The sequence below is a fragment of the Sorex araneus genome, chromosome 3 (genome assembly GCF_027595985.1).
Source record: "Sorex araneus isolate mSorAra2 chromosome 3, mSorAra2.pri, whole genome shotgun sequence".
NCBI lineage: Eukaryota > Metazoa > Chordata > Mammalia > Eulipotyphla > Soricidae > Sorex > Sorex araneus.
This window is the reverse complement of record NC_073304.1, coordinates 135,111,672-135,136,985: the sequence shown is the minus strand read 5'-3', so window position 1 is coordinate 135,136,985 and position 25,314 is coordinate 135,111,672. Positions and strand designations below refer to the sequence as shown.

The 25,314-nt window shown below is 35.2% G+C and overlaps 1 protein-coding gene and 1 pseudogene across 3 annotated transcripts in view; one reads left to right on the top strand and one right to left on the bottom strand.

Annotated features, from left to right (window-relative positions):
* Positions 1 to 25,314, bottom strand: part of MACROD2 (mono-ADP ribosylhydrolase 2) — a 2,262,400-nt gene that overhangs the window by 1,742,258 nt on the left and 494,828 nt on the right. For all 3 annotated transcript variants that reach the window (XM_055132027.1, XM_055132028.1, XM_055132029.1), the window contains exon 4: positions 11,578 to 11,607. In XM_055132027.1, the coding sequence (XP_054988002.1) occupies positions 11,578 to 11,607 (30 nt within the window). The remainder of the gene's footprint in view (positions 1 to 11,577; positions 11,608 to 25,314) is intronic.
* On the top strand, positions 8,932 to 9,074 carry LOC129403733 (U2 spliceosomal RNA; annotated as a pseudogene).

Here is a 25,314-nt window from a genome sequence, read left to right as displayed (position 1 = left end):
AGAGCCAGGGGTAACCCCTGAACATTGCTGGGTATGGCTCCCCCCACCACACACAAAAAGTTATCCCTCATATTATCTGTTCTATTATAACTATTTTATTCTGGATGTCCAAAATCTCAGTGGTTTAGATTATTTGTAGGCAAAAACATTAGACTATTCCATCATATTATCAATGAAATAATGAATAAAAACAAAATTTATCAGTGTAACTTAAGTACAATTAAAAATTTAAGATATACTGAACTTCAGCTATGAAAACTTAAGAGTAAACGCTTTTACTTTTTTTTTTAAGATTGAAAGGTCTCACAAAGTTTTTATGGCACACTTACAAGCTAATAAAATAAAACACACATTAGTGAAAGGAAATAATTAGTTTTATTAGTTATAAAATTGAGAATATAAAAAGAGATTACTTATTTTAATGAAACATAAAATGTAGGTGTCAATATCAACACTTATTTCTTAGTTACCTAGTATTTTTTTCTTTCTAAATCTTTTCCTGTCCAAATATTTCCAAATGTTAGACATGCATCACAAAAAGTATTCCTTGTTTTTATTCTAAATATCTAAAACTAGTGCAATGCTTAACATTTCCTGCTCAGGTTTTTCATTGCCCCCTGCTTTCTGACTATAAAGTAGAAGAATTCAAATCTAAGCTAACTATTTTTAAAAAATTTTAAGGTGTGCCATTGATCTTACCACTTATAAGTGCCAAATCTTATTAACTGGCATATTAGCACGTTAAAGTTTTGCCAATAAATAGGAACAAAAAGATCAATAATAATATTTTAATTGAATTACATGGCTGGATAAATACAATATTATAAAACATCAATAAGACATTAGCTTTTCCTACTTTCTATAAATCAGTGTAATGTAAACATTGTATTTCTTTTCCATAAATATTGGCATTTATTCTCCAGAATTCAATCCTGATATTTTTAAAAAATCATCAGATTAAAGTAGGTAAAGGGATATACATGATAATCTTTCAGTATCTGTATTGAAAATCATAATGCCAGAGAGAGAGAGAGAGAGAGAGAGAGAGAGAGAGAGAGAGAGAGAGAGAGAGAGAGAAGTGCCTGCCATAGAGGTGGCAGGGAGGAGGGTCAGGAAAGAAACTGGTGACAGTGGTGGTGGGAAATGTGCACTGGTGAATAGACAGGTGGTGGAATATTGTACGACTGAAACCCAATCATGAGCAACTTTGCAACGGTGTATCTCACAGTGAATCAATTTAGAAAATAAATTTTAAAAAATCTTCAGAGCACTTAAGAAAACTATAAAAACTTGACTAAACATTTTAGCTATGAAAGAAAATATAATGACTAAGGTAATTACTGAAAAAAATATGATGCTCAGGTTGCCTGCTACAGCATTTCAAACACTTTTGATTTTTCACGTAAAGATCATTAAAAGATAAAGTATTATCTTTTCACGGGAAAACTTGTCAAACGGAAAAATCTAAACAGAATTCAGGCTTAAGCAGAATTTAAATCTAAATTTAAACAGAAATACTTATTATATATTCCAGAAGCTAAAGAGGCTATAAAAATGAGGAAGAGAGTATTTCTTTTCATGTTCATCTCCTAATTAGAGAAGGTATCTTTCAGGTTCAATTATTTGGCCAGATAAAAGAAGGGGCTATTAACCCTATCACAGGATTTTTAATTGAGCAATTTCACGTAGATGACAGGAAACAACATAATGAACATAATACATGTCAATATTATATAGTCAATATAAGAAATTACTTTAAAATATAACTTTAGAAAAAAAGAGATTATGATAACTAAACTGGAATGTCCTTGGGAAAATCAGGCAATAGTAAAGTTCAAACAGAAATGTGGCCTAGATTCCATACCCTTCTAGAACCCTTCATGGAAAATAACAGAGCGATGCAACAAGAGATCAGTCAAACTTTTAAGAATAGAGCCAGTAAAACAGATGGAATGATGCCTTCTCCAGATGGAGTCTCAGTGACACTAAGCTTCTATTAACACGGTTCTGGTATGTGGGACTAGATATCTCTCCAAAATGCGTGGGGGCACTGGCGGGGGGGGGGGTGGCGCACCAGCCCAGACTCCAGCCTGACCTGCTGCCAGAAGTCACGCCCTCAACCCGCCCTCGGCGCCATTTTGCCACAACAGTAGCAGCAAGAACCTGGGCCAGTGGCAACACAAGCCGAAGAATGCTCCGGATCCCTTATGGGGCCAACAACACCGGGTGCCAGACGGAGAAGGTGCAGAGTCCCCGCCTTCTCCAGATGGAGCTCCAGCCTCACTGAACTTCTCCTAACACAGCTCCAGTTTGTGGGACTGGGATATCTCTTCAAACTGTGAAGCCACTTACGTGGCCATGTGACCTTTCCTGATATCCAAAGAAAACGCTCAGGAACAGCTCCGCCATCCCTGAGCGGCCATTATACCAGAGGCACAGAAATCCAGAGGCTGCTGGCAGCTACACTCGTGGACTTTAAACTTAACTACGGTCCCGTGTAGCCCCAGGAGGGAAAGGGTTTTTGTTCTCATTCCTTTTCCTCTCTCGGCAGCATGGCGACCACCATTGTTTAGTGCCAATTGGACAGAGAGGTAGGAGCTTGCAATGATGGGACGCATGGGAAATCTCGAGATGAGTGGGGGGAAGAACCGGCCCTGCTTCCTGCCCAAATGAAACCCCAGCGGCCTCCCATGAACAGTTTCCCTGCTCCTAAACAGCCATGATCCCAGAGGCACACAAACCAATCTGGGAATGCAGTTGGCAGAAATACCTCTGGACTTAATACCAGAATCCCAAAACTGGACGGCCAATTTCACGACCGTGCAACATCTTATGCTCATTGTTATCAACAATAGAAAACATACGATCTAATGATGCCATTCTGACAGGTCTGACTGTTGGGGGGGAAACTCCAAATAATGATACTGAGTTTTTGGTCAAAAATTTAATGTTATCATAGCAATGAGAGAGTTAATTGAAAATCATCTGCCACACAGGCAGAGGGGGAGGGAGAGGGAGGGCCTCTGGGGTTCTTGGTGGTGGATCATGTGCACTGGTGAAGGGATGCATGTTTGATCATTGTATGACTGAGACTTGATCCGGAAAGCTCTATAACTGTTCTCATGGTGTCTCAATTAAAAAGCATAAATAAATAAATAAATAAATAAATAAATTAAAAAAACAGGTGGAATGAGGAAAACATATACGAAAAATCCAACTGGTAGAAGAGAATTGTTATTGGGGATGACTACCAGATTTTGCCCAATGACCCTGAATGATGGGAAAATAAAAGTAGATTGGTTCAAACCTAGCCTGTGTTCCAACATCCCATTTTACTTCCCTTTTTTTACACTGAGCATTTTTTTTAAATTTATTTTATTGAATCACCATGTGGGAAGTTACAAAGTTCTCAGGCTTATGTCTCAGTTATACAATGATCAAACACCCGTTCTTTCACCAGTGCCCATATTCCGCCACCAAAAAAAAAAAACAACCCAGTATACCTCCCACCCCCACCCCTCCACCTGCATAACTGATAAATTTCACTTCATCTTCTCTTTACCTTGATTGCATTCCATATTTCAGAAAAAAAAACTCACTATTGTTGTTGGAGTTTCAACACAGAACTCACTATTCTTGTTGGAGTTTATCCCCCCAAAATACGGCCCTACTGACAAGGAAACATTTGAAAATTAGTTTTCCACTGATGAGAATGAAGAGATATAAAGTCTCGCGGCCACATGGTTTAGGATTTCTGTATTTTAGTAATTAAGTCCAGGGAGATTTAAGTTGGAAATTTCATCATTTCCCTTCCTGGGGCAGCATGGAACAAAAGTTTAGTTCACAGTCTGGAGACATGGTGCAAGCACTTGCTGGGACCAGAAGTAATGTAGCTGACTCTAGATCTTGGTCGTTCAGCAGCAAAGCGGTCGTGCAAAAGCCTGGCCACCCGGGTCAAATCTCGGCGGAGTGCGAGCCGGTACCAGCCCCGGCCCAAGACTGCCCAAGGGTCCCACTGTTTCAAGATCAAAACACATCTTTTTTATCTTTTCTTCTTTTTTTTTGAGGGGGGAATGGGGTCTCAGGTACCCTGTGGCGTGTTGTTCAGAAAGCCCAGAGCTGTCAAGGCTCATAGTCTCCTGCTTACCAAACATGCGGAGATTGTTAAGTGATCTCTGACCCCACACTGAGCTTTCTTTGCTTCTTTGGGGGCTCAGGGGTTACTCCTGGCTCTGCACTCAGGAATATTTCCTGGTGGTGCTATATGGGGTGCTGGGTACCAAACTTGGATCGAAGGCATGAAAGGCTGACCTGTTATACTATCTCTCAGCTCCACACTGGGCATTTTTTAGTTCTTCTACTATGCTTAGCCAACTGCAGAGTTCAGGGTTAATTTCATCTGAATTAGCAGACATTTCATACAATTCCTATGTTAGCATCACATTCCTTTCTGCAATGCTATTTCTACTTGAGCAAGAAGGCCAGTGTTTCTTGGTTTCTCTCTCCCCCTACCTGAGAAACTATTGTCCTTTCTCTGTTCATAGATGGAACTTTCCTATATCTGACTTCCAGGCATGCTTGGCTGACTTCTGCGGAGTAACCTATCCACCCCTCTCAACATATACCTGCTTTAATCAGCTTCAGTCTTTCAGCACTGACCATTATTCTAGATTCCTTACATGAGGCCTGAGGTCTGACTGAATCTCGAGGTTTAAGAAAGAAATGCACAATCACTGTGGAGATTTTAAGCAATGGTGTACTATATATCAGGGTAAATCGTTCTTTTGGGAGAGGTAAGATGAGGGTACTTTTACCCTCCTTGTGAATGCTTAAGAAGTAATTTACAAAAATATTCTCAATTGAACACAATCAAAACGCCTTTTACTTTTTTGCTTTTTTCCCCATTTTTGTGGAGTGGGGGGTCACACCCAGTAATGCACAGGGGTTACTTCTGGCTCTGCACTCAGGAATTACTCCTGGCGGTGCTCAGGGAAGATATGGGATGCTGGGAATCAAATCCAGGTTGGCCACGCGCAAGGCAAATGCCCTACCCACTGTGCTATCACTCCAGCCCCTCAAAAAGCCTTTTAAACATGTTGCTTTTATATTAAGAACTAATAATTTATTTATTTTTGTGAAATAAATATTTTTGTGAAAAGAATACTTCTCAGGATATCTATTGTTATATTAAAATCTAATATCCATTATATTGCTAAAGTATCATTTTAAGTCAAAAATTATATGCAAGGAAAATTTGTGGAGCACTTGGAAGAATTTGGGGAATTATAATTTCCAGATAATTTAGACAAACAGGGACCATCACTGGTCATAGGAAAGACAAGTGTAGAATAAACAATTAACAATTAATCATAGGCCACTAAATCTTGTTGATCTTTGGACATAATTTTAGGTCACAGGAAAGCAAAGAAGCCATCAGAGTGGGGAAAAAATGTCATAACATATACCATGTTTTCATTGTGTTAAGGTGGCTTATTGGTGCATTTAATGAGGGACTAAATATTCATTTCATAGTAGCTTCTTAAATTTCAGTTTTCAAATTAAGAATCACCTCAAAGATAAGGTACTGAATTAAAATTGGCATAAATGCTACATATAAATACAGATCATCATATCTTTTCTGTATAAAACTGCATAAATATATTTGTATGTATGATTAACACAGCAGTCTCAAAAAGTATGCTCATATACTGGAAGTATTAGCAATAGCCATCAGGCAAGAAAAAGATATTAAGGGGATTCAGATTGGAAAGGAAGAAATCAAGCTCTCACTATTCGCAGACGATATGATACTATACCTAGAGAAACCTAAAAGCTCTAGTAAGAAACTCTTGGAAACAATTGACCTATACAGTAAAGTCGCAGGCTATAAAATCAATACCCAAAAATCCATGGCCTTCCTATATGCAAACAATGAGACAGAGGAAAGGGACATGAAAAAAGCAATCCCATTCACAATTGTGCCCCAGAAAATCAAATACCTTGGAATCAGCTTAACTAAAGAAGTAAAGGACCTCTACAAAGAAAACTATAAAACGCTACTTCATGAAGTAAAAGAGGACATGAGGAAATGGAAAAATATCCCCTGCTCATGGATAGGGAGAATAAACATTGTCAAAATGGCAATACTCCCCAAAGCATTATACAGATTTAACGCGATCACTATAGGGATACCCATGGCATTCTTCAAAGAAACAGAGCAAGATGATGGCAGGCATCACCCTCCCCAACCTTAAACTCTACTACAAAGCGGTAACAATTAAAACAGCATGGTACTGGAACAAAAGCAGAACTGCAGACCAATGGAACAGGGTGGAATATCCCCACACACAACCTCAAATGTATGATCATCTAATCTTTGATAAAGGTGCAAGATATGTGAAGTGGAGCAAGGAAAGTCTCTTTAACAAATGGTGCTGGCACAACTGGACAACCACATGCAAAAAATGGGCTTAGAACTCGATCTGACACCATGCACAAAAGTCAGATCAAAATGGATTAAAGACCTCAACATCAGACCACAAACCATAAGGTACATTGAAGACAAGGTTGGCAAAACCCTCCAGGATATTGAAGATAAAGGTATCTTCAAAGATGACACAGAACTAAGCAATCTAGTAAAAACAGAGATCAACAAATGGGACTACATTAAACTAAAAAGCTTCTGCACCGCAAAAGATACAGTGACCAGAATACAAAGACTATCTACAGAATGGGAAAGGATATTTACACAATACCCATCAGATAAGGGGTTGATATCAAGGGTATATAAAGCACTGGTTGAACTCTACAAGAAGAAAACATCCAACCCCATCAAAAAATGGGGAAAAGAAATGAACAGAAACTTTACCAAGGAAGAGATACAAATGGCCAAAAGGCACATGAAAAAGTGCTCTACATCACTAATCATCAGAGAGATGCAGATCAAAACAACCATGAGATACCACCTCACACCACAGAGGCTAGCACACATCCAAAAGAACAAAAGCAACCGCTGTTGGAGAGGATGTGGGGAGAAAGGGACCCTTCTACACTGCTGGTGGGAATGCCGGCTAGTTCAGCCCTTTTGGAAAACAATATGGACGATTCTCAAAAAACTAGAGGTTGAGCTCCCATTTGACCCAGCAATACCACTGCTGGGAATATATCCCAGAAAAGCTAAAAAGTATAGTCTAAATGACATCTGCACTTATATGTTCATCGCAGCACTGTTTACAATAGCCAGAATCTGGAAAAAACCCGAGTGCCCAAGAACAGATGACTGGTTGAAGAAACTCTGGTACATCTATACAATGGAATACTATGCAGCTGTTAGAAAGAATGAGGTCATGACCTTTGCATATAAGTGGATCAGCATGGAAAGTATTATGCTAAGTGAAATGAGTCAGAAAGAAAGAGACAGACATAGGAAGATTGCACTCATCTGTGGACTATAGAATAGCAGACTATAAGACTAACACCCAAGAATAGTAGAAATAAGTACCAGGAGGTTGTCTCCATGGCTTGGAGGCTGGTCTGTCATTCTGGGCAACTCAGAGAAGAAGACGACCGCTGGATTAGAGCTGTTACAGACTGGATTCCACAGGCGTCAAAAGAATGCGTGGCCACCCACATACGAGATGGTCAGACTTCTTCATCACGACCCTGAATGAACTGTCTGAGGCTCTTCGTGTTCCTGTAACAAGCAGATGCTATTGGGCTACACTAGCACGTGACGGGGACGAATGGAGATGTTACTGGCACCCACTCGAGCAAACTATTGAACAATGGGATGACAAGTGATACAAGTGATCTTTTATAAACTTGTAGCCTTGGAATAGCAAATATCCTAAGCCTCATATTTCTCTATGCCACTAGCATCATCGCAACCCTGATCTCATCTGACTAACCTGCCCAAAACAAAGATGTGGTTTACCATAGCACTTCCTTTTCCTAGGAACTCAGGAAGATTCCATGTTTTCCTAGCCTTCCTAGTATTAAGACTGGGGTTCAATTGTCTAAATTTTGCCCAAAAAAATAGAAATGATGTAGTCATTTCCAAAATAGTTTAATAAATTCAGTGAGAATTTATAGTTCTCTCTTCATGTCCTGAGACACGATTAGCAGCCACACCTGAGCTGGAGTAGAAACAATATACAGAAGCAGCATTGTTCTCTTTGTCATCACTTGTAGGAGAGCCTTAGAAAAACCAACATTATCCAAGCTTGGTCAGTAAGTTGTAAACCTTATTTTATAAATCTGTTACAATGTTAAAGTTTACTTATTATCAGAGCATAATAGTTTATCCACTAATAAAAGGATTAAATGAAAAAATAAAATGTACTTCTGTTACAGATCAACGTGTTATACAGGGATCATCAGTAATGGTAATGGAAAGCTTGTGAAAATTGTAATAACTTTAAAATTCTTTCCACATTTTACCACTGCATTAGCAATGTAAAGACTTCCTGAAAGTTAGAAAGCAGTCACCATAAGTAAAGCACACGTTTATGTAAGAAACTAGAGATGTTTCTGCCTTTTACATATATAGGGCATATAGTCACATATAAATTTTAAGAATCATTTCAGATTAAGTGTCTGGACAACCGAGACCCCATAGACTACCTTAATTTAAATGAACTGATTTAATGACACTGAATTACTTCTACTAGCACATGGAAATATTTAAAATCCTGCCTCAAGGCGAAGTTAAAAACCAAATTAGAGTGAGTTTTTACTTTAAAATAAGAAGTAAAAATGAAACTATCAGCCTTTAAATTTTATACATTATCTCTTTTCTAAGTTACATTTTAAAAGAACAATAAATTGCTAAGAGTTTATGGATAATACAATTTTGTATACAGTGATATTATCTAAATCACTTAATCAAGTGTTACTTATATAGAATTGGGGTAGTATGTAGAAATCCGTTTTATCGCTTCTTGGCCTTTTGGCTAAGATCAAGTGTAGAAATCCGCTTGAGAACCTGAAAAGAACTCTTAATGTACCATTATGATTATTTTGGTGGTGTTAAAATTTTAATCAAATTAATTAGTAAATCAATAAATTTCCCCCTTAGGACACATTTAAAGGGATATTCAAGTCTATGAAAAGAATTGTTGATTAAATACAAGAGAATCACATCAATTCAGCCTCTCCTTATTGGATGATTACTAGCAATTGCTGTACAAATATTATTAACAAGGTTGAAAAGATTTGTCTTAAAACCAGAAGGTTAAAAATCTATTCAAAGGAAGCTAAAAATATTTCTTAAATTTAATTTTTAAATGCTGCTTTCAATATATGAGACATGTATTTTATAGCAATCTTGACATCTCAACTAGTGCATAAATGAATTTAAACCTTGTCAATGACCTACTTTAATGAAAGAAATCATAGCCATTTGAAATATTTATAATTTACCTTTATGATGATATCAAGTTGCAAATTTTAGAATCAAAAGTTAGAAATTATGGTGAATAACTGCATTTAGCAAAATCAGCTATGTAAAAGAGGACAGTAAAGTATGTACTTAAGACAGACAGAAACCTTTGTCAATTCTTAAATTTCTTGTCATTGCCAAATTTTACAACATATCTTCCCACACAGGTTAAAAACAAGGGAATACAGGCCAAGACTTAATTCTATGAAAACTTAATTCTTAATTCTTAATTTATACTTAATTCTATGAAAACTAACGATGCATGCATGACTTTAGCAAAGCAGCCTGATGAGGCATCGTGAGCATCAGTGCAGCTTTACCCCTTGGAGGGATCACTCAGACACAAAACTGGGGTTTCTGATAAACAGATTGCTTCCTAGAATAATGCCACCTGTAGCCAGAATCGAAGTCCAAGGTCAATGTGTGTCTTCAGACTAAACTACTTATAGAAAACTGACCCATCTTGCAGTGTCCTTTTTTTCCCTCTACCTTTAACCTTTCCTAACTCCCAAACTTATGAAAGCTCCAGTAGCCAACATAGAATTAGAGAAATATTCATAGGGAGAAAATAAAAAAAAAAGAAAACCCAGCTTGAATGCAGTTTGAATGCTTTATGATACCATGGAATTACCACACAATCATTCTAGACTATATCTAGAGTATTTTAACATGAGACAGAAATGCATTTATATCCTTTAGGTTTTGCTGTTATGGTAGCCAAAATGGTTTTAACTATCATAATTAGTTGATAAAAAAGTATTAGTTAGGAACAACAAGTATTCTGCTTTGCTAATTTGTCTATAGTTTTAATTTGACAAATATATTTATATGTTCAATTTCAAATATTCTTTATTATTTCTTTAAATTTTATCATTTTTAAAAATATTTGCCAAATTTATCAAAATACTATTATGTCTCAAAAGAACATTTTAAACATAGACTATGTTAAAACTTTATAAATAGCAATATTAAAATCTAAAAATTATTTTAAAATTTTCACAAAATTTTTTTTTCACATAAGAAATCTATGAGCACTGCTGGGTGTAGGCACCCCCCCTGAAAAAATATTAAAAAAAGAAAAAGGAACATAAAAGAAGTCTAGAGGAAATGCAACTCCCAAGTAAAAGTTTTAACTGCCAAGAAAAAAAAATCTAGTAGAATAAGAATTTCTATAGATTTATAATTTCTAAATTTATGAAAAATGAAATATATTACTATACAATATGCATATATGCATTGATTTATGATAATATAAATATCAATTTGTAGTTTAAACTGTTCTCTATTATTCCTAATTCTGATTCCTTTTTGCTTAATTTAGTACTTCTTACAATAGAAAAACTGGTTAAAGTTTTAATTTCAAATAAAAAATTTCATTGAAACTTCCTAATGAAAAAATACCACTTTGGGCAAAACGTCAGAAGAAACACTTTTTTATTTTGAAAAACAAAAGTTCTTATACAGTTATGCACTCTGACTAGAAAATGAAAAGTTAGAAAATGAAAAGACAGAGCAAGAACAACAGGAAAAGAGAAAAGAGTGAGGGAGTGAGACAGTAAACCCATATATTCAGCTGGATCTTAAATTAAAAGGACAGTAGAATGGGGCTAAGAGAGCTTTAATATTCCAACTTATAAAATAACTAGCATTTACAAGACTTTGTCACTGTTACTGTCATCCCATTGCTCATCGATTTCTTCGAGCAGGCACCAGTAACGTCTCTCATTGAGAGACTTATTGTTACTGTTTACAAGACTTTAGTATAAAGAATTCTGAAGTCAGGAATCTCTCCCTTCCTCATCTTATTTTGATCACTTTCCTCTCTAAACAGGTCAGAATGAAAAGCAAAGTGATATAAGAGCTTACATTTCAACTGCTTAAAGTATAGATTATGACAAAGGTAGAAATAATGTTTGACAAGAAAATAGTATTCCATATTAAAAGAAATCCCAGTTAAAATAAAATTTGGACACACTTCAGGCAGTATTACTAAAGTTATTTTCTAGAATAATTGTTTTTGTGATGTTGCCTGTAGCTAAATCAATTTTCTTTTAAAGTAACAAAGAATTTAAAACACATCAGTGTGGCTTGTGTAGTAATAAAGGAGCATATTAAGTGAAGTAATATTCAGGACTTACCACCTCCTCCTCCAAGAAGACTGGCATTTGCTGTTTAAAACAAACAGACAATAAAAAAGATTATATAACATAAAAATATAGTGTACAGTGGTAGCTAAATAAAAAGCAGATAACAATCATATTTTTACACAAACACACAATATGTACTTTCATGTATAAAAAAAGGATTTACTCAGATGATATGGAAATATATGGAAATATGTACATTTTTGTTTGGTTTTTGGTTGGGGCCACACCTGGCAATGCTCAGGAATCACTCCTGGTAGTGCTCAGGGGACCATCTAAAGATTGAACTCCAGCCAACTGAGAGTACAGCAAGTACTCTACTCACTGTACTATCACTCTTGTCTCAGTATACAAAATATTTAATACTTTAATTTTTTATCTAAAATGGCAACTTTTATAATGTGCTTCCCTTTTTTTGTTGTTGTTTATTAGTTAGTGGGGCACTCGCCGTGCTGTGCAGGGCTCACTGCTGACTCTGCCATCAGGGGCCTGGTGGACTTAGGGGATCATCCATACAGAACTGAACCCAGGTCAAATGTGTGCAGCCAAGTGCTTTACCCACTATTCCATCACTCAGGCCCCATATATTGTGCATCCTTTAATTATAATGAAGTACATATTGTAATCCTTTCACTTCCCATTCTTTATCTACCTTAATCATTGAGTTTCTTTGTTTTACCAATTAGAGAAAGAACAATTTATTCTTTTCCATAAAGTTTATTCCACAAAGTTCTCATGCCACTATCTCATGCCACTATACAAAATAAAACAAAAATAAGATAAAATTAAAAGAAATTATGTAACAGTATAAATAATATGTGTGAAAATTAACATTATTTAATCAGTTTCAATAATTTCAAATGACATTGTATAAAAATATTTAAAGACTAAATGCCAATTTTTCAGATATATCTGATAAGAGCTCCTGCCAAAATTTATGTCAACTTATATCTAACTTTATCTAGTCATTGTAACTGCCAGAAATATAAATCAATAGACAATGCACTGAGTTTATTCCACAAAGTTCTGTCTCACTAGCTTTATCTCATGCCACTATACAAAACAAAACAGAAATAAAATAAATGAAAAGTATATAACAATATAGAGAATATGTGTGAAAACTAACATTCTTTATATTTTTGTGTGTGGCACAACCCAGGAAGGATACAATTAATAATTTCAGAAGAGGAGAAAGTTGCTCTGACAGAAATTTTAGTGGGTGTCCACAGACAATTCATTAATAAATGCAAATAGAATGTCAATGAATGCGTCAGTCAAAGAATGAGTCAGTTTTAAGAATAAGAGTCCAGGAACTGGAGAGAGTACAGTGGACAGGGCGCTTGACTTGTGCATAGCTGACCTGGGATTCAGTCTCTGGAACGTCATATGATCTGCTAAGCCGAACCCCACCAGGAGTGATCCCTGAGCATGGAGCCAGAAGTAAACTCTAAGCTCCACCAAATACGGCCCCCAAATAAAAAGTGAAACAAAAATGAACAATGGCCCATAGGTTTAATAGTTCCCATGAGCAACATATGCGATGACTTGCTGCAATGTTACAGAGAATACAATGAAAATGTTTAGAGAGTTAATAACTTTGAAGGCTTTTGTCAAATACTAATAATAGAGTATTAAATCTTTTCCACATACAGGACCATCTAATTGCTGTTTTTGCCTTTCTTTCAGTGCTTTTATCACAGTACGGACTGATTAGCAATGTCACTAATAAACTGTAAACAAAACTCATTGGTGTCAGAATGTCTTCTGCTACCCTATCATCTCAGATCCCTAAACCTCTTCACAGTACAAAAGTGTATGTAGCACTTTCTAGTGTTTAATGTCCTGTCAAACACTGAACTTGGTAAGTGTTGAAGTAGTAATTCTTTACAGGAACAGGCAGAAATTTATTGTAAATTCTATTGTGATTACATTGTCCTTACTGGATGGGGAAACAATGATCACGATTGTCTTCTGACTAATCCAAACACTTTCTAGGGCCACAGAAATAAGTAAAGGGCAAAGTGCATGCTTTGCATGTGGCTGACTGGTTGGAATTCCTCCTAGCATGCTTCGGTAGTCTCTAAGAGGACTGACAAGACTGATACTTGAGCACAGAGAGAGGAATAAACCTGATCACTGTTAGCTGTGGCCTCCACAGACATACAAAACAAAGGGGAAATAATCACTTTCTAAAACCTTACTACATGAATTTATAGAACCACCTGGCATTTCACACTGCTGCTATTTAAAAAAAAAAATTATCTGAAACCTTCTTCCCTATCTATCTGTAAATGATCCAGATCCCTGATGCTCCATTTTCTGTCTTCCAATTTTCACACATAAAGTAAAAGGCATTCCAACAACAAATGGTAACACCACTGAATACTAGTTTTTCATCCAAATCATTATTCCCACAAACACAACAATAATATGTATTCTAATTTTCATCTCTATTTTTCTTAATAAAAGTGGACATCTTCTACTTTGGGAGCACAGCCCAAGGGCCATCTGGCCCTTGTCAAGTAGATGTAGGTTGAATTGGGAGGTGTAGAATATAGAATTGAAATTCAGAGAACCATCAAGTCAATTTATATCAAATGTTTGCCCGTGTTTAGATCAAAGCAGATCTGGCTTCATCAATCTAGAACTAATTTTATTAAAGTGTGACATTCTTTTATATTATACCCAATACAAAATAATTCATGTGTATTAATTTATACCTTAAAATAAATTCATGTGTAATACCACTTATGTAATGGAATCAAAGATGCTTAAGCAGTAACAGCAATCCTAAAATCTGATATGACTTTTCTAAACAATCTCTCAAATAAAAGTATATTACCAATTTTTATTTTTAAAAAATTAAAAATAGAATTGTATAAGTTGAAAGAACATAACTTTTCTGAATCAAAAGTAACATCGATGCAGACAAGTATATATAAAGCCCTATATGAGTTCTAATATTACTTTACATTCACAAAGTTCCCTATACATATATACCTGACTTAGCTTTTATAGTCTGGTGAATTAATATTAGTTCTTCTATTTTATAAAAGTAAACAGGACTGTGGGTGTCTAGACTTAGTACTCATTTAACTTCTATTTGATCATTTTCAATCAATCTTGCTATATCCCAATTAATTGGAATCTCTTAAAGACAAAACCCAAGTTTAATAGTTGAACTGCATCTAATAAGCTTTCAATACATATTTTATAATAGTGAGTTAATTGAAAAATTTAGTCCAATTTCTTTATTGACATATAAATGGTATTTGTTTAGTGAAGTGTGCAGAAATAGAAAGCTTTGATCTTTTTTTCCCCCATAAAATCAACATCTATTGAAGAAACTTTTATGTTTGAAAGTTCTAGGTGATTAAGAATATGTGGAATAAATTTCTATCTGTTTCCCCTACAGAAGTTGTTTGCTAAAGGAAATTTTAAACATGAAGTTATCTGAATTTCACAAAAAAAGAAAAGAAGAAAATGCATGAAAAAATCTTCAAGTTTCTGAACATGATGCCAGTTATTCTACTATAAGATTTTTAAAATCTTCTCTAAACAACGTATTTTTCACTCATTTTTTTTTATAAATGAAACATCCCTTTTCCTGAGCCAGAAAAATTGAACAGTGGTAAAGTAATTGCCTTAAGTGGGGCCTATCTGGATTTGCACTGTCAGGGGTGATCCCTGAGCACAGAACCAAGACTAAGCCCTGAGTACATATATATGACTTAGCTTTTATAGTCTGGTGAATTAATATTAGTTGGGTGTACCTCCTTCCCTTTGCCTCCCCCATAAACTCTCGTATTCCACCAAAATATAAATAAAATAGGAAAAAAGCGCTACTTAAACCTAATTCAGAATTATGAATATGGCAATTTAAACACTTAATATTTATAAATGATGCTTTTTTCTACTTGAACTCAGTTTATAGCATTCTAGTTGAAATCATTAAATCACTACAATTAAAATATTTATTTTAAAATCATCAAGACCTCCAAGTATTTTTTCTCTGTAGTATATAGAAGATAACAAAGCAAATGAACAAATAAAGCAGACTAATAAGAACAACAAAGTTGTTAGAAGAGAGAATAAAATATTCCAGTAAAGTATGGAAACAAGACTTCTGATGGCAAACATATGTAGCTTATACAGATGTTGCTTTATAATATGGTGTACATGGAATATACATAACATTACAAACCAATGTCACAGCAATTAAAAATTATAAAAATGCCAAAACCAAAAGAAAAGTGAATACAATGTAGGAATTTGAAAAGGGATAACTGTAATAAAAAACAATATTAATGGAAATGGCCAACAGTGTCTTTATGTTTCTCTCAAAATTTAAATGAAACATTATAACTATTTTCTAAAAGTTGTTTTTTAATGATTCTGGGTCTGTGTATGTTCTTCAGTATATAATCATAATCAATTTGTGGATCAAATCATAAAACTAAAACTAATATATAGTACAAGTAACATTTATTACTGAAATCTCCCAAAAGGAATGTATGCCATAATATTACTAGAAATGTTAGACAAAGCTATAATTTGGAGCTTCTTTAATCCTAAATCATCAAAATCCTTTTTAGTCTGTACAGCTAAGTAAACTTTCAATTCTGTCTTTATTATTAAATATCTAGGTTATTTGGGCAAATCATAGTCAGTTTTAATTTATATTTTTCTATATATTCTTATATTTCTCCATTTAAAAAGTTAGGGCAATTCAGAGATGGAAGCAGATTTCAAATAATTCAGTTTTATTTGTTACAAGACCCTAACATCTAGGATTTGAAAATATTTCTGAGGCTAAATCTGGTCTTGGTGAAAAGAATAACACAATCAATTTTGTTGCAGTATTAACACTTTTGTTCACATTTATGAGTGGGGCAGGGTGAATAAGAAGGTAGCATAGGCAGGAGAATAATACAGGGGGCAGGGCACTGATCTTACACTCAGCTGACCTGGGTTCAGCCCCCAGCACTATATAGGATACCCTGAACCTTGCCAGGAGCAGTCCCTGAGCACAAAGCCAGTAATAAGCCCATGGCCTAAAAGAACAACAAAGAAATGTAACATGCATTCTATCTCTGTCTCTCCACACACAGAAAAAATAGATATATAAATATGTAACACATGTCACATACAAACAGGAATCCAAATATTGGATTAGATAACATCATTTATCTTTGAATAATATTATAAAATCTTATTAAATGATCTTTATAAAAGAGTAACAATGGTTAACCTAACATGCAGGCACTGAATTTTTGTATTCCAATAGCTCCTGCAGTTTATTAGCTGAAGTGGCTCAGTCTATGAAGTTATCCAGAACTGTACAAAGTAACACATGTCAACTATGAGCCAAAATGATAAATGTGTGGAATGATTCTCTATTCCACTAGCCCCCTAAACTTCTATTTTTCCACAATAGTTATTTATTTTCCCATTCCATGTTGACCCCCATCCAAGACTGTCCATCAAACAAGAAACAGTCTGAGGGATTAGTCTTAAAACATTGATGAAAACTATTTATGCAGGGCTTTTGCTTTTTTGATGTTATAGAGGAAATTATTGTTGCTTTCATCCTAACAGAATCCTGACCAGCTAGTTTAGTTTATTTATCCTGCTTTCTTAATACTATAAAGCACATGGATGTCAAAATTTATGTGGCAAATACTTCCCCACGACCTCTACTTAAAACAGCATTTCATTCCCATGTTATCTTGAAAGAACTAGAAAGACAAACTATCACCTTTTAGAATGGCATATATTATATTTCCTACAGTTTCAAATGTAAAATAAGAAGTGCTAAAAAACCTGTTAAGCTTAAAATCCAAAGCACGCTCTAGAATCACTTGATACAAAGAAAAACCCTCTCAACTGACAGCTATGGAAATACAATCTACACAAATATAAGCATCAATTTGGTAACCATTTGTGTTTCCAGCCTTCTTAGATTTACTCATTTTAAACAAAATCGATGGAATGCCAGAGGTTTTGGGCAATGGTGTAATTTCCTGCTTTGAAGCTGACAGAGAAGAATTAAGAGTAGGCTAATCTACTTCACATGTAGAAACTGGGAATAAATACATGATTAATACTTCACAATTCATACTACAGAATTCAAAGAAACCATTGATTATTTTAGGATCATTGTGGTTTTCATAACACATTGTGAAGCCCAAAACAGAACATGAATTCTACTACTGATAATTAAGTGAAACAATGAATTAAAAAGCTCAACTGGGGCTGCAGCAATAGTACAGCAGGTAGGGCATTTGCCTTGCATGCAGCAGATCAGGGTTCAATTCTCAGCATCCCATATGGTGCCCTGAGTACCACCAGGAATAATTCCTGAGTGGAGAACCAGGAGGAACCCCTGAGCATCACCAGGTGTGACCTCGAAAGCAAAAAGTAAATAAAAAGTTCTACTGAGAGTAATAACAAATACAACCAGTAGAATTATTCTCATTAAAGAGAGAGAATGTAAAACTGCACCTCTGACTCCCCAGTCTGTGTAGTCCAACTATCATTCTGGGTACTCTGCGTCTGCTAGAAATACAGCAACTTGGAAGAAAAGTTACTGATGCATCCAATTCTTCCATTTTGAAATGATCTTCCATTTTGAAGTGACTTAAAGAGGACCAAAGAAGCTAGGTAACTTGTCTCGGATCAGACTGGAAGCAAAGAACCTACAATTACTATCAATTTTAAAATACAACTATGGGTATGTAGATATGTATATATAGTTTGCATATATTATATATGTGCAATACATGATATTGCTTCAGAAATGACTTCAAAGATTGAAAGAGAACATGATGTGCATGGATCTATAGAGAGCCATACTGAAGATCACTTAATTATTAAAAGATGAACAAAGCATTGGCAGTTCCTACAGCTCTGTACGCGATGCAACTAATGCAAAATGAGAGGAATTAGCATATGCCTCTATGTAGCAGTCATCCTTCTTGACACTGTGTTCTGAATCAATTATAATTTTGATAACTATAATACTGGCTCAGTTACAAAAATGGGATTACATAAGTAACCCAATCTGGGGCTTTCTGAAGAGTGAATAAGCATGTCTAAATAGAGAAAAACTCAGTTCAAATGTATATTCGCTTTGTGGTTGTAATGATAAAAGACATGAACAGCAGTTATAGCTTGTCTCTGACAGGATGGTTTTGAATACAAATCAATTCTCAACTTGAAAACTGAGAGATGTATTTATTTATGGGAATATGATATACTTTTAGTCTGATTAAAACATAAGCCAGAACATGCACCTTCATTTACACACTTCTTGGGGAAACTAATTTGTTTTAATAAAACCAGACTGCATCTTTTTAAAGTTTTATGTGCTTTCTTTTATTTCATCTTTCTGAAATAAAATCTTTTCTCCAATAAAAAAAACTGGAAGGCATTTATGAAAAGGGGTTAATTTGAGCTTATTGTTTAATTTAACAGCAAAAGAATAATTCTTCGTCATTGCAAACAGGTAGGAAAAAGGAAATGTGAGAAAACCTCAAAGGAAAAGACATTGAAAGCTAAAATAGATGCACATAATTGCTAGCCTGAAAACATTCATTATATTCATCTGTAAAATCCAAAAAAATGCTCACATTTGTTTGTATCAATGTATCATGCACAATTCTTGGCACAGGGCAGATAAAGAATAAATATTTACTAAGTAAATGAATAGAAGACAGCAAGATGAGAGAAGGTGGAAAGAGATGGGGCTAGAGAGATACTGGAATTGGGAAGGGGCTTACCTTTTATGCAGCTGACCTGGGTTCAAGACAGCACCATATATGGCTGTTGAGCACGGTCAGGAGTGATCCCTGAGCATATAATCTAATTAAGCTCTTAGCACAGAAATGTCTACAGAAGAAGGAGAAAGAAGTGAAGGAGAACAAGAATAAAAAGAAAGAGGAGGAAGAACATGAAGAAGGAAAACAAAAATCATACTTTTAAAATAAATAAGGACTTTTGTCCTCACTTTGAATTATCTTGTGAAATACTATCCTTTAGAGTTTGAGGATGAAAACTAGGATTTATGCAGAGACGGAAGTGAGAAAGATTAAAGGGAAATGTAGAAAAATAATTCAACAAGCCTATAAAGAAAAGGAGACTCAATATCTTGCATTTTATAACTATTTTCCCCCTTTCTTGGCTAATTTGATTACTTAATTCAAAAATAAAGTTGGCTATATTCCACCAGATAAGCTTCATTTTACCTCTCAAAACCTATTCTAAAATTCTATCCAAGGAAATTGGCTTCTCTCGATGACATCAGTGGTCATTTTACCTTTTGGCTGGGCTTGACTACCCATCAAGAGACCCTTGCAGGATCTGCTTATACAGATAAGAACAAGTTAAAGGTTTCTATTTCCCTGGTTTCACTCCCTGATTTAACTCCTTGTCAGTTTATCTTGAGCTTACTATGCTGCTGAATAAAGACGATCACTTGAAAATAAGAACACTTAACATAAAGCAAACTTCTCTCTTGGGTTTTGATATTTTCTCTCTCTTTTCTCTTTAATCTAAAACGAGCAATATTTATACTCTTGGTAATTTCTGATCTCTAGAGAAACATTTAAGGTTCTCCTATAGCTCACTTGCCTTCCCTCATCTAAATATTCTAATTTGAGGGGCGGCAGGAGCGATAGCACAGCGGGTAGGGAGTTTGCCTTGCATGCAGCAAACTCGGGCTCGATTCCCAGCATCCCATAAGGTCCCCCGAGCACCACCAGGAGTAATTCCTGAGTGCATGAGCCAGGAATAACCCCTGTACATTGCCGGGTGTGATCCCAAAGTCCCCCCACCAAAAAAATAATTCTAATTTGATTGTCTAGTTTCCTTTGGGATCATGATTAAAAAGATGTTTTTATCTTCTGTTTCTTTAAGGAGCATACCCTGCTGTACCCAGGACTTATTCCTGCGCTCAGGGATGACTCCTGACAGGGTTTGGGAGTTCAATATTGGGTGTCTGGTACTGAAATAAGTCGACTGTGGGCCTTACTCCTCACATTATGTCTCCAGGCCCCTAAGTCTTACATTGCTTCCCACAGAACTCCTTCTCTCCTCCCACTTTATTCAAACATCATGGTTTACAAAGTTGTTCATGATGATGTGTTCCAGGCATTCAATATTCTAGCACCAATCTCACCACCACTGTCACCTTCCCGCCACCATTGCCTCCATTTTTCCAACCAACCCTCAAGCCTGTCCCTGTAGCAGGCCCAGAATAATTAATTTTATATTGATTGTTACCACAAAATGGCTAGTGAAACAACAGAAAAATATTTCCATAGATTAAAAGTTTTTTTAAATGATTTCATTTCACCATTTGGATGTTACACCAAAGTATTGTCATTGGTGAGATACAGATTCTTTTTTCTTGAAGTTTTCTTGCAGTTCAGTATTACTCATATTGTTGTTTATAAAACAATGGATTCTATTATGAAGACTACCATGAAATCAGGTATTCTTATTTCTGAATAAATCATGGCTCTAAGTAATAAAAAAAATATGAAACACACTGTAGTTTTTTGTGTGTGTAAGTGAAAATACTCTATTATTGAGGGACAACTAAGCTGCTTCTAGTTTTGACATTACAAGCAATGTTTGAGTTAAAGTCTGTGCGAAGATACACATATTGCTACATACTGGTGTTCCTATCCTAAAACATAGGTGATATAACAAATCTTCCAAATAATTTATTGTTAGAAGGGAGTTTAAATCAGTTGAAGGGATTAATACAATTATTAAACATAATCAAAATGAGCAAAAATATGCCTTCCATTTATATACTCTGGAGGGTGCATAAGCATCAGTATCATTTGATGCCTAAGTAATTTGAATCAAAATGTCTTGACATGTTGATGAGGTTTGTTGAACGCCTACAACTGTGGACCTGAAGCTACTAAGTCTGAAATTCTAATTGTTTTTAAATACATAGAAATTAAAATATTTATTTCAAATGTAAAAATAGTGAGGTTATGTCCATTGACAAGTAGACTTCTTAATCACGTTTTACGATTATTAGATGCAACTCATGACCGGTCATAAATCTCAAAGCAAATGAAAAACTTTTCTATGAGAGACTAGAGAAAGTTACTTCTAAATTCTAAATAAGTTATTTGCAAATTTAAAGTACACCTCAGCATTTTAAGAATAGAAAGGTTCAAATTTTAACATATTAGAAGAGTATGACAGGAAAATGTGTCTCCCCACCCGCCCAAATATGGATATTAAGCTCAATCATTAAAGACCATTTTTTAAAAATTTCATACCACTGTGGAGAACTATGGATACTGCTCACATCGCAGAAAACCTGCTTTGCATATGCAATACACTTGAATACATTCTGGCACTCCATGACCCCACCCCTATCAGTATCAATAAAAGAATATTAAAGACTATAGTTTTTACATATGAATCTTAAAGAAAGTTCAAGAAAACATCTGTTTTATTTCTTTTTCTAAACTCATTATTTTTGTTTTTTAAAAATTTTTATTAGAATCACTGTGATGTACAGTTACAAACTTATGAACTTTTGTGTTTGCATTTTACTCATATAGTAATCGTTTACCTATCCCTCCGCCAGTGCCCATTCACCTCCACCAATGATCCCAGTATCCCTCTCACCACCCTCACCCCATCCCCCCACCACACCCTGCCTCTGTGGCATGGCATTCCCCTTTGTTCTCTCTCCTTTTGGGTATTGTATTTTGCAATAGAGGTATTGAGTGGTCACCATGTTTGGTCTATAGTCTACTTTCAGCTCTCATCTTCCAACCCAAATGGGTCCTCCCGACATCTTGCACTTGGTGTTCCCTTCTCTATCTGAGCTGCCTTTTCCCCTAGCATGTGAAAAATCATTATTTTTAAATAACACTTTGTCATTAAAATAAAAAATTTATTTTGTAACTTTGAGAATTTTTATTCATTTGGGTCATATATTTACAATAGTATTAACATTAATTGCTTGATTTATGCAGTTTTCACAGTTTACAACCACCAAAGTTCCCAAGAACCCACACACGTCTTTTTGTTACTACGAGCTCACCTTGCATTAACCCCAGGTTTGTTTGGTATTTTCATTTCTGTAATACAGGGCCAAGGGTTTGTTATCATTTTATGCTTCCTATCCCCATATTTTATCTATATGCCAGAGTGAGGTCAGGTGGAATTTTTTTTCTCCACTTGACTTATTTTTACATAATATGATATCCTCCAGTTCCATCTGAGTTGCAGCAGACAGAGAAATTTCATCTTTTCTTAACAGCTGCCTAGTATTTCACTGTGTTTACATATCACAGCTTCTTGATCCATTTATTCATTAAATATTTGGGTTATTTCCATGTCCTAGTACTGTACCAAATACTTCAGTGAACATAAATCGTTTAGAATCAGCAATTTAGTATATCGAGAGTATATGTCAATAGTGGATTTACTGGGTCAGATGGAATCCCTATTCTTAAAAAAAAATTATAATCTATGCAATCTGCAATACTGTTAAAGTTTATGGCATCAATGTATAAAGCTACTACACCCCAGTAACACTAAAGTGACTCACAACAGTTCACCCTCTCCACTCTCTCTCTTATGTCACCTATGGGTTTTGGAGAAATCTCCATATTATTTTCTACAGAGGTTAAACCAAAAAGCATTGCCACCAACATTGAATGAGGATTCATTTTTTCATCACATTTCCAATAATCCTGGTTAATTCTCATCTTTCATATGCTCTTATTCTTATTGGTGTGAGATTGTTTCACATTATTGCTTTGATTTACACTTCTCTAAAAATTAATGACAATGGATATTTTTTTCATAAGCTTATAGGACATCTGAATGTCCTCAGTAACCTTTTTTTTAATACAACCAAAGTGTGTTGGATTACAAATGAGCTGACCTGGCTTTCCAGCCACCCTAGTGCAGTGTTTAGATCATCAGACAGCACTGATCTAAACTACTTGCACCAAATTTGGTCCTGTGACACAGCCAATTTATAAAACTTTTAAATGAACTCTTGTATGACTCATGTCTATCAGAGAGTCATGCTCTGAATCAGCAAGCCACTGGGCAGGCTGACACATATTTTAGTAAGCTTATCAAGGTAGAAAATACATTCATTACCCAGCAAAAAAAAAGAAGTAAACATCATGATGACAAATTTTTCTTAGCTATTATTTTTCAAGTAGTGTTTTAGCATTGATCTGTATGGTATTTGTCATTCTCCAAACGACTTTGTAAAGTGATAGTTTTACTTCCCTATAGCAGAAGAGGAAGCTAAAACTACAGTGACACTAAACTTCTTTATCCAAAATAGGTAAATTACAGTTGGTAAATTAAGTATTCATTTCAGTATCTGAACCCTTAACCAATGCTTTCAACAATATGCCAGACTGTCTTGTACAAAATTATTTCATTTTGCCATAAAATTATTTTAATGGATACACCAATTCTATAACAACGGATTCAAATGTATTCAAGTAACACTGAAGTCAAACATTATGGGCTTCTTAAACCCAAATCTATAAAGACCACAAAAGATAGAATTTACATATATCATACAATTGCTAATAATAAAGGTAAATATATTTATAATTTCATGTTATTGAATAACATTATTATAATTAAATATAACTCAGATCTCATAAAAAAGAAATTTGTCTATATATAAAAGTGCCCTTTATTTATTTATTTATTTTCCATCTTCCAATTAGGATAAAATGGCACAGTTTTTTTTTTCTGTTCTATTCTTCACTATTTTAACAAGTACATAGAAGAGGGAACAAAAGAAGTCTGAAAGTTACAAGGAGTAAAGTGAGCTGGTTCAAGATGCCAGGACAGAAGGAACCAGATTGATGCATCACATCTTGAAATGACTCTTGGGGCTGAAGCGATAGCACAGCAGGTAAGGAGTTTGCCTTGCACACAGCTGACCCTGGTTTGGTTCCCAGCACTCCATATGGTCCCCCAAGCACTGCCAGGAGTAATTTCTGAGTGCAAAGCCAGGAGTGACCCCTGTGCATAGCCGGATATGACCCAAAAAGCAAGGAAAAAAAATGATTATGTAGGGAAAATATGGGAGGGAAGAATCACTGACAAGGGGAAGCGTTCCTACCACAAAAAACAGTGAGGCCTTCATCTTGTCAGTTCAGAGATTTTCTTTTCACTTAGAGCGCTTGGCCTCAGAAAATTCCTACTGCCACCTCAAGCAGAATCCAACAGGAACAAGGAGAGCCCCGTCCATCCTAGTTAGAGCAAGCCAACCAAAACAACACTACATAAGCTACTGAAAATTAAACAGTCATAGCAACGAGAGCCCACTAAGGTAGGCCAGGACCTTTAAGCTAAACCCAAACAAAGTCACTGCCAACTAAAACAAAAGATTTAAATAGGACAAAGGGTCTCTTAAAATGAACAGCGCCTCTGGGAATCATGGACCAAAATTAAAAGATCCTAGAATTTGAGGGTGGAGGGGATAGGGGAAGAGAAGAGTAGAAGCAAAAGAGAATTTGAATAAATTATGACTTAAAGCATTGCAAATTTGGTGAGTTATTAACCAACAGATTCATAAAGCAAATGCCAAATCAGATAAACTCTTAAAAGTTCTGGCAAAGATTACTGAAAATTAAAGTTTTTAAAAGCTAAATATGAAGAATAAAATTTAAAGAGCAGTCAAAGAGAAAGAAGAGAAATTTTAATGAA